The sequence below is a fragment of the Grampus griseus genome (genome assembly GCF_964374135.1).
Source record: "Grampus griseus genome assembly, chromosome: 3".
NCBI lineage: Eukaryota > Metazoa > Chordata > Mammalia > Artiodactyla > Delphinidae > Grampus > Grampus griseus.
In genome coordinates, this window is record NC_139019.1 from 163925611 (window position 1) to 163944752 (window position 19142).

Consider the following 19142-nt stretch of genomic DNA (forward strand, 5'->3'; position numbering starts at 1 on the left):
GGAACACTTCAAGGGGTGGGGCGCCCTTCGGGGGACGCCTGGGGTCTTGGGGAGGCAGGAGTCGCCGCCACAGGTCAATTCCTTCCAGCCTAGGGGGCCAGACAGGCCAAACCCAGTCTGGGCCAGAGAAGTTGTCGAGGTCCCTCTGTCCTTAACAGGAACTGAGAAGATCTACCTGGATCTGTTGGGGGATAATTCGGTTAAATAATCTGCGTAAGATTTTTCTGAGATAAGAAAAGGTAGGGCTTCCCTGGTGGCGCAGTGGTTGGGAGTCCGCCTGCCGATGCAGGGGACACGGGTTCGAGCCCTGGTCTGGGAAGATCCCACATGCCGCGGAGCGGCTGGGCCCGTGAGCCACAACTACTGAGCCTGCGCGTCCGGAGCCTGTGCTCCGCAACAAGAGAGGCCGCGACAGTGAGACGCCCGCGCATCGCGATGAAGTGTGGCCCCGGCTCGCCGCAACTGGGGAAAGCCCTCATACAGAAACGAAGACCCAACACAGCCATAAATAAATTAATTAATTAACTAATTTAAAAAAAAAAAAAAAGAAAAGGTAAAGTTGGCCCTCACGGAGGCCGGGCAGCTGGGGGTCCGAGGCCTGACCACTGTGGACCCGGCTTCTGGTTACCAGGCCCACCCTAACCCTACCCCGGCCACCGAAAAGCGAGGAATGCCCAGACCAGCATCGCCAGGAGAGGCCGGATCTCGCAGGTGGCCAACCGTCGGCCTCCACCTCACCTCACACCCGCAAACACTCCACCTCTTTCCCTCACACTTCGAGGCGTCGTCGCGCGCACGCGCGATGCCAACACCACCCCTCGCACTTGCGCACGCTCCGCCTCTTTCCCGCGCAGCCCGCGGCACCGCCCATCGCTCCGCAGCGCGCCTGCACGCTCGCGCACTGCTTGCCGGGAGTTGTAGTTTCAGTGCGGCGGGCCCTGCAAGTCCGGTGGCTGCGCTCGGGTTCCGCGGAGCCCAAGGGCCGAGGCGGAAGTGGGGCGGCCACCCGGGAGGCCGAGGGCGGGAGGTCGGCGGTTGCGGGGCGCCAGCGAGGGGCGTGGGATTCAGGAAGGGCTCGTGCGCGGCCATAGGCCCCGGGGGAGGCCAGGCCAGGGGTCCGGTGGTCCGAGTATCCAGCCTGGAAGATGCACAAGAGGAAGGGACCCTCGGGAACCCCGGGCCGAGGAGCCGCCACCGCCCGCCAGGTGAGTCTGTACCCCACGGCCCGGCCCAGGGGACCCTTCCCACCCTTGTCACACATTCAAGGGAGGGCCCGACCCCCAAGGGAGCCCGATCTTCACCCCAGGTGAGTCCCGGTCCCCGCCCCCCTGCTTAGGTTCGACTCCCAAAGTGCGGCCTATTGGCCCCGGCTCCCCAGCTTCTGGCGCCCCTCCCAGGGCTCAGGGCCACCTGTTGCCGCAGCAGCTCCAGTTCGGGAGGGGAAGGCCTCGGACCTGGGGTAAGAGACAGTTACGGGTCTCCTGGCCTGAGCACCCGTGGAACCCTCGCATCAGTCTGGCCAGGTCAGACTCTTTTATCCCCATTGTACAGATGAGGACACTGAGACCCAGAGAAGTGAAGACACCTGCCCAAGGTCATAAGGATTAACTGCTTGGCCAGAGCTAAGCACAAATCCAGAGCTGCTGCCATGAGCCCACAGAACTGTGGTTGGGCTCCTTCTCCCTCCCTCATTGCCTTTACCCCAGGCACTGGGAGAGTTTGATTTTTCTCAGCTTTGATGGAAGGAGCTCAGGCCATAACTTAGTGCCCAGGTATTACAGTCTGAGTGACGTGAAGTTCCCTCCTGGATTCTACACGTTGGACACTTGGCTCCACCACTCTAAGCCTCAGTTTCCTCATCTGTAAAATGGAACCTCTAAGAGTCCTTATGTCACGGGATAGTTGCGAAAATTCATTGAGATAGCTTATGGAAAGTGCTAGAACATAGCACTCAATAAGTGTTGTCATCATCATTATTACTATTAGATGGAGACATATATGATTGCCAATATTTGGCCATTTTTGATCCAAAGAAAAGGGGTTAATTTTGTGTACTTCAACCTGATATTATCACATCATGGTTGGTCATTAACCAGGATAGGATAGGAAGACAGGTATGTTACACAGCAAAGCCCCCCAATTCCAACTTCTACGTTGTCTAGGCTTCTATTTGCTCTTGACACCTCCAACCTTCCTTCATGGCTCGCTCTGCCAAAGATGCTGGAAAGGAAAAACCAAGGTGTGCAGAGTGGCTTTGCCGTGGGGCAGGGTGTGGGGCCTTCCTTCCCCACTGACCTTGGCTAGCAGCACATCATGGGTGTGGGCTTAGAGCAGGCAGTTGGGTCTCTCTAGCTGCCCTTTGCCCCATGTTGATCTGTGCCAGAGGACCTGCCCACCTTGGGACATCTGTTGTATTCTGGGGCCTGTTCTGGCCTCCTGGCACTCCCCAGGGAAATGGCTTTCCCCAGCTCTGGGTTCCCTTCCTTCCAAGGGGACTCCAGGTCCATCATGGGTGCCTCGAGCTAGCTGGGGTGCATCCCAAGGTCTGACTGAACCCCCATTGTTCCCACAGCTGGGCCTACTAGTTGACCTCTCCCCAGACGGCCTGATGATCCCTGAGGACGGAGTTAACGATCAGGAACTGGAGGCTGAGTTCTTGGCTTTGGTGGGGGGCCAGCCCCAAGCCCTGGAGAAGCTTAAAGGCAAAGGTAAGACTCTCAACACACCCTGAACATTTTGTGAGCTCCCTCTGTGGGCGGGGCTTGGAGCTGGGCTCTGGGGCGATGGTGAAATGGAGACAGAGAAGGTGCCTGCCCTTCTGGCATCCACAGTCTGGGTAAGAGTTAAGCAATCAACTCTGGAGCCAGAATGAGGTTTCGAATCCCACCTTTGCAACTTACTGGCTGTGTGACTTGATGAATTCCAGCACCTGTGTGGGCCTCCGTTTCCCTGTTTGTAAAATGGGAGTATGACCACACTTCCATCACAGGAGTTAATCTTCTAGTGTTCATCAGGCACTTCACATAGGACGTGGCGTGCCCTCCAACCCACTGTTCCGTGACCGGGGCTGGGATGGGGAAGGCACAGAGCAATGGGGGAGACCTGTGAGCTGGACAGGGCTTCCTGGAGGAGGCACCTGCAGTAGGGAGGGCCAGGTGAAGAGTGGGGTACTGCTTCTGGGGGGTGGGTCACAGCACATGGAGAGGCCCTGGAGGAGCTGGCAGGGGCCAGGGGACTCTGCAGTGGTCAGGTGGGGCTGGAGCTCGGGGCAGAAGGAGCCTTTACACTTTGTAGCTAATGCAGTTGATACTCGTTATTCATGGATTCTGAATTTGCGATTTCACCTACTAGCTTAAATTTATTTGTAACCCCCAAATCAGTGCTTGTAGTACTTTTGCAGTCTTTCACAGACGTGCACAGAGCTGCAGAAAACTTGTCTCCCGATGTGCACGTTCCCAGCTGAGGCGACACTCCGCCTTCTTGTCTCAGCGCATAAATAAGTATCCTTTCTTTGGTGTGTTCAGTGCCACATTTTTCTCTTTTTTGTGCTTTTTGTTGGTGATTTTGTGAATCCACGTGGCCCCCAAGCGTAGTGCTGAAGTGCTGTCTCCTGTTCCTAAGCGTGAGCAGGCTGGGATGTACCTTCTATATAAGCTTCATTCAGGCGTGACTTATAGTGCTGTTGGCCTCGAGTTCAATGTTAGTGAATCAACAGTATATATTAAATAAGGTGTCTTTAAATAGAAGCACACATAAGACAAGGTTGTGTATTGGCTGGGGGACAAAAATGTGCCCAGAGGCTCACGGGAACCTCATGCTGTATTTCCTCCAGGGACAATGGTTCAGTATTTGCTCATTCCATGTCTGCGGCAACTTTATAGCACATGGATACTGCGGATAACCAGAATAACATGAACAACAAAGCTGACAGTATGCTGTTCTAAGAGCTTCACTTACCTTTAGTCCCCACAAGCTACCTATGAGGGAGAGACTATTGTTGTCCCCATCCAACAGATGTGAAGACTAAGGCCCAGAGAGGTGAAGTGACTTGCCCAAGGTCCCGCAGTGAGAAAGTTGCAGATCTGGGGTTCCAACTCAGGCGGGATAAGGAAGAGATGAGACCAGAGAGATGGGCGGGGAGGGGGATCATGCCTAGCTGGCCTGAGGGCAATGGGGTGCCGTGAAGGGCCAGGAGGGGGACATGCTGCCCCACCGCCTACTACCCTATTTTTCGGGGCCGTGGGTGACCAGGACGGGAGGCTGGGGGCTCTTGAAGGATCCCGGTCCGGCTGGGGCCTCCCCCTGCCTCTAGGTCCCCTGCCCATGGAGGCCATTGAGAAGATGGCCAGCTTGTGCATGAGAGACTCGGACAAGGACGAGGAGGAGGGGACGGACGAGGAGGATGTGGAGGCTGATGATGACCTGCTGGTGAGCACCCGGAATGGGGCAGGGGACCTCCCTTCCGTTGCTGCCCCATCTGGCAGGCCCTCACGACTGGCCCCTGGCTGTGTGTCCCTGCAGGCGGAACTGAATGAGGTCCTTGGGGAGGAGCAGAAGGCTTTGGAGTCCCACCCTCCTGTGGCCCAGGTATACCTCCGAAGACACTGGTCCCTGAAGCCCAGGGTTCAAGGCCTTCCTCTTCCCCTCTCAGCCATGGGACCTCGCTCAGGTGGCGGGACACCACTGAGCCCCAGTTCTCTGCCCTGGGAAATGGGATGATGATTTCTGCCCCTTTGGGGTTAGGGTAGCAACATGCCTGGTATCCAGTAGGTACTCAACCAAGGAAGATGTCAGGGCGGGCCCGAGTGGGGTCACCGCCCAGACTGTGTGCTTGGCCCCTCCCGCAGCCAAAGGCCACAACGCCCAGCCCAGGATTGGAGGCCACCTTGCAGGAGAGGCTGGCCCTCTACCAGACAGCGATCGAAAGCGCCAGGCAAGCCGGAGATGGTGCCAAGATGCGGCGCTACGACCGGGGGCTTAAGGTGAGCGGGCAGACGGGAGGGTGCTGGGACCTCATCACCCAGCTCCAGGCCCCTCCCAAACCCACATTCACATCTTCTCCCAGACGCTTGAAAACCTGCTGGCCTCCGTCCAGAAGGGGAAAGCCATTGATGAAGGGGACATCCCGCCGCCTGTGGCTGTGGGGAAGGGCCCAGTGGCTACGCCCAGCCACATCCCAGCACCCACCCAGCCGGTCCCTACGAACCCACCGGCCCCAGATCCCCGGGTCATCGTGGAGGGTCCTCCTTCAACTGCCCCAGCCTCATCCCTGGTCTCCGCTAAGCCCCAGCTGCGCTCAGGTAGGCCAAGGACAGGGCTGGGCTGACGTGGGATGGGCCGGGTATTTATTCAGTGGTAGGGCCCTCTGCGGGGTTGCAGGCCTGCCACTGATTGTTAGATATTTTTAATACCCTTCCCTCGCCGGAGCCTACCTTCCAGGGGGGACATGAGCTCACAGAGAAGTTTTGTGTGTGTGGTGGCAGTAAAATATATTTAACAACACATTTGCTATTTAACCATGTTTCAGTGTGCGATTGAGAGGCATTTGGCTTATTCACAATGTTGCTCAGTCATCACCTCTGTTTCCAAAACTTTTTCCTCACCCCAAACGGAAACTCTGTCTCCATTAAATGCTAACTCCCCATTCTCTCTCTCCCAGCCCCTAGTAACCTCCCTTCTACTTTCTGTCCCTGTGGGTTTGTCTCTGTAGACATTTCACGTAAGTGGGATCTTCCGTCCACTCTTTGCCCTCCTGTGTCTGGCTTCCTTCACTTAGCATAATGTTGCAGTGTATGTGTCAGAACTCCATTCCTTTCTATGACAGGGTAACATTCCCACACATAGGGTTTTGGGGGGTTTTTTTGTTTGTTTTTTACAGAAACGCAACATTATTTTATTAGTCACTGTAATTTTAATCATGACCTCTTTATTTTTTTTCACATTGACAGTGTTCAAACTCTCAAGACCTTTTAGGGTTTTTTTAAAATTTTTGTATTGGAGCATTGTTGATTTACAATGTCGTGTTAGTTTCAGCTGTACAGCAAAGTGAGTCAGTTTTGCATGTTAATATATCCACTCTCTTTTAGATTCTTTTCCCATATAGGCCATTACAGAGTATTGAGTAGAGTTCCCTGTGCTTTACAGGAGGTTCTTATTGGTTATCTATTTTATATATAGTAGTGTGTATATGTCAAGCCCAATCTCCCAGTTTATCCCTCCCCCCCTCCCCCGCCTTACCCCTGGTAACCGTAAGTTTGTTTCCTACAACTGTGACTCAATTTCTGTTTTATAAATAGGTTCATTTGTACTCTTTTTTTAGATTCCACATATAACTGATATCATATGATATTTGTCCTCTGTCTGACTTACATCACTCAGTATGACAATCTCTAGGTCCATCCATGTCGCTGCAAGTGGTGGTATTCTGTCCTTTTTTATGGCTGAGTAATATTCCATTGTATATATGTACCACATCTTCTTTTTTCTTTTTTTAAATTAATTAATTAATTAATTAATTAATTTTTGGCTGCGTTGGGTCTTTGTTGCTGCGTGCGTGCTTTCTCTAATTGTGGACAGGGGGCTGCTCTTCATTGCAGTGTGTGGGCTTCTCATCGCGGTGGCTTCTCCTATTGTGGAGCATGGGCTCTAGGCCTCCGGGCTTCAGTAGTTGTGGCACGTGGGCTCAGTAGTTGTGGCTCGTGGGCTCTAGAGCACAGGCTCAGTAGTTGTGGTGCACAGGCTTAGTTGCTCCACAGCATGTGGGATCCTCCCAGATCAGGACTTGAACCCATGTCCCTTGCATTGGCAGGCGGATTCTTAAGCACTGCGCCACCAGGGAAGTCCCTGTACCACATCTTCTTGATCCATTCCTCTGTTGATGGACATTTAGGTTGCTTCCATGTCCTGGCTGTGGTAAATAGTGCTGCAATGAATGTTGGGGGTGCATATATCCTTTTTTTTTTAATATCTTTATTGGAGTATAATTGCTTTACAATGTTTTGTTAGTTTCTGCTGTATAATAAAGTGAATCAGGGCTTCCCTGGTGGCGCAGTGGTTGAGAGTCCGCCTGCCGATGCAGGGGACACGGGTTCGTGCCCTGGTCTGGAAAGATCCCACATGCCGCGGAGCGGCTGGGCCCGTGAGCCATGGCCGCTGAGCCTGTGCATCCGGAGCCTGTGCTCCGCAATGGGAGAGGCCACAAGAGTGAGAGGCCCATGTACCGCAAAAAATTAAATAAAATAAAAAATAAAATAAAATAAAGTGAATCAGCTATATGTATACATACATCCCCATATCTCCTCCCTTTTGCATCTCCCTCCCACCCTCCCTATCCCACCCCTCTAGGCGGTCACAAAGCACCAAGCTGATCTCCCTGTGCCATGCGGCTGCTTCCCACTAGCTATCTGTTTTACATTTGGTAGTGTATATATGTCCATGCCACTCTCTCACTTCATCCCAGCTTCCCCTTCCCCTCCCCATGTCCTCAAGTCCATTCTCTACATCTGTGTCTTTATTCTTGTCCTGCCCCTACGTTCTTCAGAACCATTTTTTTAGATTCTGTATATATGTGTTAGCACACGGTATTTGTTTTTCTCTTCCTGACTTACTTCACCCTGTAGCATGTATCCTTCAAATTATGGTTTTCTCCGGATGTACGCCCAGGAGTAGGATTGCTGGGTCATATGGCAGCTCTATTTTTAGTTTTTTAAGGAACCTCCATACTGTTCTCCATAGTGGCTGTACCAGTTTACATTTCCACCAGCAGTGTAGGAGGGTTCCCTTTTCTCCACACCCTCTCCAGCATTTACTGTTTGTAGATTTTTTGATTCCCACGCATAGGGTTTTGAGTGAATAATTCCCAAGCCCTCAGCTTGTCTGTCTTTCCTATAAAACTCACCTGCTGGAGGACGCACCTCCCAAGAAGTTTCTTTCCCCCAACCTCCCTTCTCCCCATTTAGGGAAGGAACATGGGGATCTGCCCCAGGGGCAAATGCTGCCCTGGTGGGAACCAAAGAGATACTTGAAACACTGGCCTGGGGTTCAGAAAGTGAACTCCTGGTCTCTAAATCCTTCTGCAGCCAGGCTGGTTTCTAAGCTTTTGTTTTTGGCAAAGTTCAAGGATGACTATTAGAAATCATCACCTGAGATTCTCAACTGAAATCATCAACAATTTTTCATAATGAAGTTTTTGGTATGTAGCTGGGCATGGGCTCTGAGAATCACGTGACGTCACAATAATAAGACTATCTCTTCTATTTGTCGATGTGAAGCAGGTTTCTCTACATATTAAAAACAAAAAAGGAAAGTAGGAAAAGAATAAACAAGGAAACAGAGATAAATGTTAGGAGGTGGACCCAGCCACCGCCATGTCAGCAAGAGCTGCCTTGCCAATAAAATTTTACTCTTAGTATATAAAAATTATTTGTCAAAAAAGCTCAATATATTTAGGCTTTGCTCAATTTCGTGCTGATAATAATTGTAACAGTAATTCTATCCTGGAAGAGAAATTCTTTAACACAGAGACTTGCGATGGCAGGAAACAAAGCCAATCACATGTCAAGGTGTTGGGGAGAGGGGCAGATAAATTAGGAGTTCGGGATTAACAGATACACACTACTATATAGAAAATAGAAAATAGGAAAACAACAAAAACCTACTGTATAACGCAGGGAACTGTACTCGGTATCTTGTAATAACCTATAATGGAAAAGAATCTGAAAAAGAATAAATAAATAAATATATATAACTAACTGAATCAGTTTGCTGTGCACCTAAAACTAACACAACGTAGTAAATTCATTATACCTCAATTTTAAAAAAACGTTAAGGTGTTTTAGACACCTCTTCAGACAAGTCCTCCAAAACTAAAGCAGTGGGTCCAGTTGTCAGTCTGAAAAAGTACAATGCATGCTGTTTTTCAGGTGTTTCTAGGATTTCTGGACACTGGGTAGTGTATCTATTGTATTTTTTTTTATATACTGACAATTGTACCTATTGCTTTCAATTTAGGGATACTTCCCCTAAAAACTGAGCATGTTGTTTGAAACTGTAACTAACATACTGTTTAATAAGCCATTTAATCCTGTTTCCCAACTTTGCTGATACAGTGCCTAGATGTACATTTAAATGTACGATGGGGTTGTCAAAAAAAGCCTTTCAAGTACCCACATATATCATGTTAGGATGCAGTTCTGCGGGAGACGTGGATGTAAATAAGGGAAGATCTGAAATTCCCAAGTGCTAAATGTGAACCCTGGCATATATTTAAATAGTAAATGTTGGTATATAGTCAAAGGAATATCTGAAATTCCTGATTGCTAAATGTGAACCCTGACATATATTTAAATAGTAAATGTTGGTTTGTGTTGTTTCAACCCACTGACTTTGCAGTAATTTGTTACAGCAGCAACGGGAAACTAATAAAATAGCAAAAAATAATTTTTACCTTTTTCTGTATATTTTTCCCCAGTCAGTTTTAACTTTGCTATTTTTTATATAAGAAATTAAAAATTTTTACGGAGCAAAAAAATATATATATATATATAGTAAATGTTGGTATATAGTCAAAAGAATTGAAAGCAGGGACGTGGAAAGGTATTTGTACACTTGTGTTCTTAGCAGTATTATCCACAATAGCCAAAAGGCAGAAGAAACTTGGTGTTTATTGACGGATACAGGCACACCTCGTTTTTTCTAGTTTTTGCTTTATTGTGATTCAGATATTGTGGTGTTTTACAAACTGAAGGGTGGTGGCAACCGCGCTTTGAGCTAGTCTATTGGCGCCATTTTTCCAACAGCATTTACTCACTTTGTGTCTCTCTGTCACATTTTGGCAATTCTCACAGTATTTCAGACTTTTTCATTATTATTATATTTGTTATGGGGGTCTGTGATCAGTGATCTCTGATGTGACTGCTACAATTTGCTAAAGGCTCTGTTGGTAGTTAGCATTTTTTAACAATAAAATATTTTTATACTAAAGTATGTACGTTGGTTTTTTAGACATAATTCTATTGTACACTTAATAGACTACGGTATAGTGTAGTAACTTTTATATGCACTGGGACACCAAAAAACTGAGTGACTCACTTTATTACAGTATTTGCTTTATTGCGGTGGTCCGGAACCAAACCCGAAATATCTCAGAGGTATGCTTGTAAATAGATAAACAGATGTGGTCCATTCATGCAATGGAATAATATTCACCCTTAAAAAGGAAGGAAATTCTGACACATGCTACAACATGGATGAACCTTGAGGACATTATGCTGAGTGAAAGAAGCCAGTCACAGAAGGACAAATACTGTGTGATTCCACTTATAGGAGGTCCCTAAAGGAGTCAAATTTGTAGAGACAGAAAGTAGAATGGTGGGTGCCAGGGGCTCGGGGAGAGGGGATAGGGAGTTAGTGTTTATGGGGACAGAGTTTCAGTTGGGGAAGATGAAAGAGTTCTGGAGATGGACGGTGGTGAATGTTGCCCAACAATGTGAATGTGCTTAATACCACTGAACTGTACACTCAAAAAGGGTTAAGATGGTAAATTTTATGTTGTGTGTATTTTACCACAGTTTGAAAAAATAAAAAGGGAATATTGGTGAGTTTCAAATCACCATAGTAGTTAGGATACATTTGATTTAAAAGAGTGGTGTGATGGTTTTCTTTATCAAATGTCAATATTTGGAGACACTGGAAATGACAACCCTTCCTACTTTTTCAACTTAAAATGAAAAGTTTTCGATGTCAACTTAAAAATGTGTAAGGATACATAAAGTTTTCCAGAATTCTCTTGGGGGCAAAACAGCAATGGCTCCAGAGACTGACAGTCGTGCGGTTGAGTCCCCACCATGTCATCTTCAGGCTGTGTGACCTTGGGGAGGCAGTATCCCCTCTCTGAGCCTTAATTCTCAAATCTATAAGGTGGGCCTAAGAACAGTCTTTGTTGTGAGAATTAAGTAGAAATGGTTTGCGTGCTGTTCCCCCTCCCAGGTCCCTGCAGCCCAGGACCTCCCAGGTCCCTGGCCCAGTTGCAGAGCCGCCAGCGCGAGTACAAGCTGGCCGCCCTCCGCGCCAAGCAGCAGGGAGATACCGCCACTGCCGCAAGACACTTCCGCGTGGCCAAGGTGTGCCCAGACTGACGGACAGGGTCGGAGGGAGAGGACAGGATGCTCCTGACATTGCATGATGGCAAAGAACAGGGGCTCTGGAGTCAGAGTTAAATCCTGGTCACTCCGTAGCTGTAGTTTGCTGCACCTCTTGAAGGCTCAGTTCACCCTCTCTGTGAAATGGGCATAAGTGTCTGGAAGAGGCTTGAGCAAGGTGCTGCAAAGGAAGGGACAGAGCGGGGAGTCCTCTGTTGTGGGCAGAGCATAGAGACTCCCCTCAGGGTCATGGCCTCCAGCTGCAGCCTCTTCCCCTGATCTTCCTTTTCCCAGAGCTTTGACGCTGTCTTGGAGGCCCTGAGCCGCGGGGAGCCTGTGGACCTGTCACGCCTGCCCCCTCCACCTGGTGAGGACCCCACCCTGCCCACCCTCCAGGACTGCTGGAGGCCTCCACAAAGTTCTTTCTAATACTGCCGCCCCTGTTGGTCAGGCCCAGGGACCCCACCTTCAGGCCAGGCCAGCCTGGTGGGGGAAAGGGCGGCCACAAGCAAGCCCCCCATTGGACTGGACCTCTCTGCCCCCAGACCAGCTGCCCCCAGACCCACCATCACTGCCACCACAGCCTCCAACTCCTGCCGTCGTGCCCTCCATGCCAGGTAGGCTTCTGGGACCCTGTGGGGTGGGCCAGCCAGAGCAAGACAGTCTCCCCGACCCTAGACTCTTAACTCTATCCCCTGGTCTGGCCCAGAGGTTCCTGCACCCCCAAGGACTCTCCTGGAGGCGCTGGAGCAGCGGATGGAGCGGTACTGTGTGGCCGCGGCTCAGGCGAAGACCAAGGGGGACCAGCGGAAGGCTCGCATGCACGAGCGCATTGTTAAGGTGTGTGGAGACCAGGTGGGCGAGTTGGCAGCCCCTCGAAACCTTGCCCAGGAAGCCCTAACACCTACGTTCCCTGCAGCAATACCAAGATGCCATGCGAGCCCACAAGGCTGGCCGAGCCGTGGATGTGGCCGAGCTGCCTGTGCCCCCAGGTAGGCCCCACCCCCGGCCCCTACCCCTCTAACCTCTGAGCCTTTGCAGATGCTATTCCTTCTGACTCTGCAGTCTCAGGGAGCCGATGGCTTGCACATTCAGAAATTCTGCAAGCTTGTTAGACGATTGGTAGCTTAAAATCAGTCACAATGGGAGAGTTTATACCACGGAAATTGGGAAACAATAAAAATCAGGAGGTTTTATTTGGAGAGCCTGTTCACCAGCCCACCACTGCCTGCTCCCTCCCTTTCTTCTTTGCTTTTGACTCAACTCCTTCCTAGTCATCAGCTCTCAGTTTTACAGATACCTGCTCAGCCTCCCATCAGCCCCCCAGTGGGTAGGAGGCATCCTCTGGGATCTCAGAGCTGCCTGTGTGTCCCCCATGAGAGCAATTATGTGTCTTCACCTTGGTCCCGTGGGAGAACCTCCAGGCCCAAGACTACCTCTTAGGCCCAGCACACTACCTCACACAGTGCTTGCTTTTTGGAGTCTGGTCGAGGCCCAGCCGGGGTCAGGCAAGAGGAAGGGCAGGCAAGAGGGAGGTTGGAATGGTCTGGCAATCTCCACCCAACCAGCAGCATCTCCTTTCTTACATGCAAAGTAGATTCAATGGCCTGAGGCTCCTTATGGGGGAGGAACCTGAGTCTCCACCATCATGGTGTTGGCCCCCCCTCCTGATTGGGTCCCAACTGGCCGCCCAGGCTTTCCTCCGATCCAGGGCCTGGAGGCCACCGAGCCTACCCAACAGAGCCTGGTGGGGGTCCTCGAGACTGCCGTGAAGCTGGCCAACCAGGATGAAGGCCCAGAGGACGAAGACGATGAGGAGCCTAAGAAGGTGTGAGGGGCCGGGGCCTTGGGGCGAGGCCAGGGAGTGGCAGCAAAGCCAAGCCCCAGCAGTCCTGGCCTTGAGCCAGAAAGACCCGGCAACACAGCCGGCCCTGCTGCCTTCTGGCTGTGTGGCCATTGGGCAAGTCGTTTTGCTCTCCGACCCTCGGGCTCCTCCTCTGTAAACTGAGCACAGTAATAGTCCCTACCTCCCAGGGCTGTTGCAAAGATTCAGTGTGAACAAGATCATATGTTGTGTTCAGTGCTGAGGAAACAGAAACTAAGACGGTCAGTGTTGTCAGTGTCGGGCCCTGACCCTTTGGGGAGTGGACTCATCACAGGTGCTGGGAAAGCTCTGACTTCCTCTCTGTCCCTCAGCAGCTCAACAGCCCTGCAGCCCCCACAGCCCAGCCCAAAGCCCCACCTTCAAAGGCACCCCAGTCAGGATCTGCCCCAGCAGCCAAAGCGGCCCCCAAAGGCACATCCACCAGAGGTAGGTACACCTGCCCCACCTGGGCTGCCTGTTGCCTGGCCGTGGGTTGGGCAGCACCCGCAGACGCCCCTGTGCCCACAGCCCAGCAGCAGCTGGCCTTCCTGGAGGGCCGCAGGAAGCAGCTCCTGCAGGCGGCGCTGCGAGCCAAGCAGAAGAATGACGTGGAGGGCGCCAAGATGCACCTGCGCCAGGCCAAGGGGCTGGAGCCCATGCTGGAGGCCTCACGCAACGGGCTGCCCGTGGACATCACCAAGGTGAGCCTTCTAGGCCTGCTGGACCTTCCCAAGCACTCACCCTTCAAGCTCATGCTGCTTAGCAGCCATGTGACTTGGAGTGTATTAGTCAGCAACCAGGTTAAGCCGCTGAAACAAATAGGCCTCCCCAAGACAGTGGCTGAAACAAGACAGACATTTATGTTTCTTGCATGTAGCATTCAGGGCATTCTGGTCTCTAAAAGACAAAGCCCTTCAGGGCCCAGGTTCTTTTATCTTGTTGCTCTGCCACACCCTAGGTCTTGTCCACATGGTCAAAGTGGTTTGACGCCTTGTCTGCATCCCAGCTATGAGAAGTTACATGGAGTTGCCATCACTTCTGCTTGCCTCCCATTGGCCAGAACTCAGTCACATGGCCACCCCTAGCTGCAGCAGAGACTGGGACATGTAGTCTCTTGCTGTGCGCCCAGGCAGGACTCCATTACTAGGGAAGAGGGGGTGGGGATCAGACTTGGAGGAAAATGGATAACAGATTCTGCCATTTGGGGCAGGACCATCCACTTCCCTTTGAGCATTACTTTCCTCCTTGGGAAAGAAGGAAGAACAGGGACAGGGGATGAAGCCATAGTCAGGGAAGGCCTCTTTAAGGAGGGGTGACGTTTCGGCAGAGACCCGGGTGGGCCTGCTCCTTGCTGACCAGCGGACCCTACCTCATGAGCCTCGTCCTCCCCAGGTGCCACCCGCCCCTGTCAACAAGGACGACTTCGCCCTGGTCCAGCGGCCCGGCCCAGGTCTGTCTCAGGAGTCTGTCCGGCGCTACGGTGAACTCACCAAGCTCATAAGGCAGCAGCATGAGGTGAAGGGGGATTCCCCGCCCAAGTCACTACAAGGGCATGGGCCCCCAGCCCTCCCCTCACTTTCTTCTGCTCCCCCAGATGTGCCTGAACCACTCCAACCAGTTCACCCACCTGGGCAACATCGCCGAAACCAGCAAGTAAGAGGCCCCGCCCCCATCCCCACCAGACATCTGCACCCCCAGCCTGCCCCTGGGACCCGGGACCTGAGCAGGGCCCTCTTGCCGGCAGATTTGAGAAGCTGGCGGAGGACTGTAAGCGGAGCATGGAGACTCTGAAGCAGGCCTTTGCCCGGGGTCTCCCCACACCCACTGCTCGCTTTGAGCAGAGAACCTTCAGCGTCATCAAGTAAGGCCCCTGAGACCCCCCCCCCAGCCCTTTGGAGAGGGGTTTGTGCGCCCCGGAAGCCAGGATTTGCCTCTGGAGTAGAGTTTGGGGAGCTGGTGGGAGCACAGTGTGTGCAAGGGTCCTGAGGCAGACGTGACGCACGAGTGAAGGACGCCGATAGGGTGTTGACAGTGACACATTTGGAAATGGGGATGATCTAGTGACTGTAGACATGTGCCTGGTCCCAAAGGCCTGGGCAAGCCCGTGGGATGGTGATCTTGGTTCTGCTCCTGTTAAGTCTTCTTACACCCCAGGGAGTTGGGATTGTTTTTTCCCACTTGTAGATGACATTAGGTGCAGCCACTGGGATAACCTAAGATCCCCATCTAGGATAACCCACACCCCTTACCCCGGCTGCCCTACATCTGCACAGCCTGGCTCCCTATCACTTCATCTCCTCCCACTGTCCCCACTTCACTCACTTTCTGCCACATAGACCTCTTTTTGGTCAATCAGACACACCAGCCGTGTTTCCACTCAGGGCCTTTGCACCAGCTATATTTCCTCTGCTCAGACTCTCTCATGCAGGTTACCATGTAGCGGCCTCTTCTTGACATTCAGAGTCACCTGTGATGTTACCTCCCCTGAGAGGCCCTCCCTGATCACTCTGTCTAAAGCAGCCCCTTCTGAGCACACTCCACTCTCTCTCCCCTGTTTTAATTCTCTGCAGAGTTGTTGTTGTTTTATTTGCTTATTTATGTATTCATGGGTCATCTGTCCACTCAGCTAGCCCCGGTTCCATGAGCAAAGGCATGGGGTCTGCCTCGTTTACTTCTGTGTCCCCAGCAGTGAAGACACTGGCTGGCATATAGTAGATGCTCAAGAAATACTGTCAAAGAAAGAGAAGGTCCCACAGCAGCTAGGGCCACTGGCTGGTGCAGAGTAAGTCCCAAATAAATATATGCAGAGTGGAGAAAGGACTCAAAAGGTAGCCAGTGGTGGACCTGGATAGAGAATTCTAGTCTGTCTGGTCCTAAAACTCAAGCCTAGGCGCTGAGACACCCCTAAGAGACTGGGGGGAGGGCAGAGAAGGCGGGCAGGCAGTGGCACTGAGGTGCCTCTGTCTCTTGCCCGCCCTCCTGGAAGGATCTTCCCTGACCTCAGCAGCAACGACATGCTCCTGTTCATTGTGAAGGGCATCAACTTGCCCACACCCCCAGGTGAGGGGGCGTCAGGCAGGGGTGGGGCCGTGGGGTCCACCCCTCTGCCCAGCTCTGACCCTCATCTGCCCACAGGGCTGTCCCCCGGTGACCTGGATGTCTTTGTTCGGTTCGACTTCCCCTATCCCAATGTGGTATGTGGGGAGCTGAGGAGGGACGGGCTCAAGCCCCATCAGGCCCGGGAGTGAGTCTGGCCGGGGTTCAAGGGCAGGCGCCCCTGAGCTTTTTCGCTTCCTGTCTGGTCACAGGAAGAAGCTCAGAAGGACAAGACCAGTGTGATCAAGAACACAGACTCGCCTGGTGAGCCTTGGGCGGGAGGCAGCCCTCCTCAGAAAGCCCATGAGACCACAGCCTGACCCCTCCCTCCTCCCTCCCTCCTTCCCTGGGCAGAGTTCAAGGAGCAGTTCAAACTCTGCATCAACCGCAGCCACCGTGGCTTCCGAAGGGCCATCCAGACCAAAGGCATCAAGTTCGAAGTGGTCCACAAGGGGTAAGCTGGGGCCACAGGCGCTGCATGGGCTCTAGAAGAGGGGGAGCTCCCCTGGGCCGACCGTCCTGTCCCCTCTCACACACACAGGGGGCTGTTCAAGACCGACCGGGTCCTGGGCACAGCCCAGCTGAAACTGGACGCCTTGGAGACAGCATGCGAGGTCCGGGAGATCCTCGAGGTGAGAGGTGGACATTCGTCTGACCGCTCCGGTGTGGCCGTGCCGCTCATGAACACCACCCAGGTGCTGCCTGCCCTGAGCCCCCAAGGGTCCCCTCTGCTGGCCCAGCCCGGCCCCGGGAGTCCCAGACCTCCCTGCTACCCGGCCTTAAATACCCTCAGCACCCTGCTCCTTTATGAGCAGCTGATGTGTCAGCCGTACCCACGGACTCGTGTTTTGGAAACTGCTTTGGTCTCCCTGAGCCCAGCCCTGAGCCTCCAGCCGCTGCCTGCTTCCTAACAGGCTCCCCTCACTCCCACCCAGGTCCTGGATGGTCGCAGGCCCACAGGGGGGCGGCTGGAGGTGATGGTTCGGATCCGGGAGCCACTGACGGCCCAGCAGTTGGAGACGACAACTGAGACGTGGCTGGTCATCGACCCCGTGCCAGCAGCTGTGCCCACAGTGAGACCCCTGCCCATCGGCAGCCCCAGGGAAGGAGGGAGGCTTGGTTCAAGGGGACCGAGACTCACAAGACTGGTTCTGTCCTCTGAAGCAGGTTGCTGGGCCCAAAGCGAAAGCCCCTCCCGTGCCTGCTCCTATGAGGGAGCCGGGGAACAGGTAGGTGGCTGGGCCCGGCTGTGCTGGAGAGAACCCCCTTCTGCTTATCTCAGCCTATCCTGGACCACTTCCCATCAGGCACAGATTGGAGCATGTCTCTCCCCTGCTCCAAGACCTTTCCTGGCTTCTCTTCTCCTGGAGCGTCTAGTTTAAACTCCTCAGCTTGATCTTTAAGACCTTTTGTGATCTCCATCAATATGTCCAGCCTTCTCTCTCCCCACTTCCTCCTGTTGGTTCATGGATACACTTAGTTTTCACTGACCTCTGGGCTTCTCTGTGTTACAATGTCCTGAGCACCCCTATCCCCACACTATCTCCTTGTTTCTCTGCCCAACTCTGACTCCTTTGAGTCCCAGCCTGGCTCTCACCTCCTCCAGGAAGCCCTCCCTGACACCTGGCGTCACAGTTGCCTGGGTGTACAACCATTGTCCCTATTAGGTTGTGGACTCGGCAACACAGGGGTGGGCCTGGCTTGTCTCCCGCTGTTCCCCAGTGCCCAGTGTGTCTGTTGAATTAATGGGGTCGGGGGTGGGAGATCCCTGCAGCGCCTCACCCTTCCTCAACCCCATAGATCAGCCCGGCCCCTGCATAGTCTCAGTGTGCTGGCCTTCGACCAAGAGCGTCTGGAGCGGAAGGTGGGTACCCATCCTGCAGGGCTCAGTGGGGCAGGATTGGGGGTCTGCAGGCCCGGGCACGGCCCTCACAACTCCCTCTGCACCCACCCCCCGCCCCAGATCCTGGCCTTCAGGCAGGCACGGCGGCCAGTGCCCCCCGAGGTGGCCCAGCAGTACCAGGACATCATACAGCGCAGCCAGTGGCAGAGGGCACAGCTGGAGCAGGGGGGCCCCGGCATCCGGCGGGGTAGGATCTCAAGGATGAGTATGTGGGGGAGGGGCGGGGCAGGGGGCCCCATCGTGACCGCCTCCCTCCCTCAGAGTACATGGCCCAGCTGGAGCGGCAACTGCAGTTCTACACAGAGGCCGCCCGGCGCCTGGGCAACGATGGCAGCAGGGTGAGCTGCGGGTGGGCCGGGCGGGCGGGCATCGGGGGGCCGGGGCTGCCAGGGGCTGCCCACTGACCTCCTGTTGACCCCTCAGGAGGCTGCCAAGGAGGCACTGTATAGACGGAACCTGGTCGAGAGTGAGGTGAGAGGCTTGGGTATTGGGGACGGGGTGGGCAGCTGTGGCCATGTCCCCTCCACCCTGACCTCGGCGGCCTCTCCCCTCAGCTGCAGCGGCTCCGCAGGTGAGGGGCCGAAGGGGCGGGCGGCCCCTGGAGAGCCGGGAGCGGGCCCAAGGCCCCGGCGCTGGGAGGAGCTAACGCGGCCACAGCCTCAGACCAGACAATCAGACAATCAGAGGACAGTCGGCTCTGGATGGACACGTTCCCCCGGCTGGGCCCACCTGGCCCGACTGGAGCCTCCCTGGCAGGGGACGTTGCGGGCGCCAGCCTGTGTGTGCCCCTCACCTAGGCCTGGCCGGGTGGGCCCCAGAGAGTCCGTTTGCACAGCCCAGGGGTGTGCGGCCCCTTGCCTGCCTCCGAGGTGGGAGGGCGGCTAGGACCAAACCTCAAGGGCCCCTGCAAGCACTTTAGTTCCAGCCCGTCCCCAGCCTTAACCCTGATGCCCACCCACACCCCAAAGAAGCCACTGAGGCCAGCCAGAGCCCAGCTGGCTCCCCAGAGGGTTGCCCTGGCCCAGCTGGGCCCCCAGGGCTGACACACGGAATAAACAGCCAGGGCCCTACCTGGCTCACTCTGTCCTGCCTTTGTTTCTTGCTCCTGCCCTCAGTGCCTGGGCTGGGTCTCCTTCACGGC

At 53.7% G+C, this 19142-nt stretch overlaps 1 protein-coding gene across 4 annotated transcripts; it reads left to right on the forward strand.

Annotated features, from left to right (window-relative positions):
• The first annotated feature begins 1004 nt into the window (after positions 1-1004).
• Positions 1005-19058, forward strand: CC2D1A (coiled-coil and C2 domain containing 1A). Of its 4 annotated transcripts, none has more exons than XM_082651188.1 (29): positions 1005-1205; positions 2573-2708; positions 4313-4428; positions 4522-4587; positions 4848-4982; positions 5066-5300; positions 10987-11120; positions 11433-11505; positions 11684-11755; positions 11848-11978; positions 12058-12130; positions 12833-12966; positions 13335-13449; positions 13531-13703; positions 14395-14517; positions 14597-14655; positions 14747-14863; positions 15989-16062; positions 16138-16196; positions 16311-16362; positions 16453-16552; positions 16640-16730; positions 17034-17171; positions 17263-17327; positions 17899-17962; positions 18062-18188; positions 18263-18339; positions 18425-18472; positions 18556-19058. In XM_082651188.1, the coding sequence occupies exons 1-29, from the start codon at positions 1146-1148 to the stop codon at positions 18574-18576; spliced, it is 2868 nt and encodes a 955-aa protein (XP_082507314.1). In that variant the 5' UTR covers positions 1005-1145; the 3' UTR covers positions 18577-19058. The 4 variants fall into 4 exon arrangements, with proteins under 4 accessions (XP_082507314.1, XP_082507316.1, XP_082507315.1 ...); XM_082651190.1 differs by having other exon boundaries at positions 17266-17327; XM_082651189.1 differs by having other exon boundaries at positions 13338-13449.
• Positions 19059-19142: the final 84 nt, after the last annotated feature.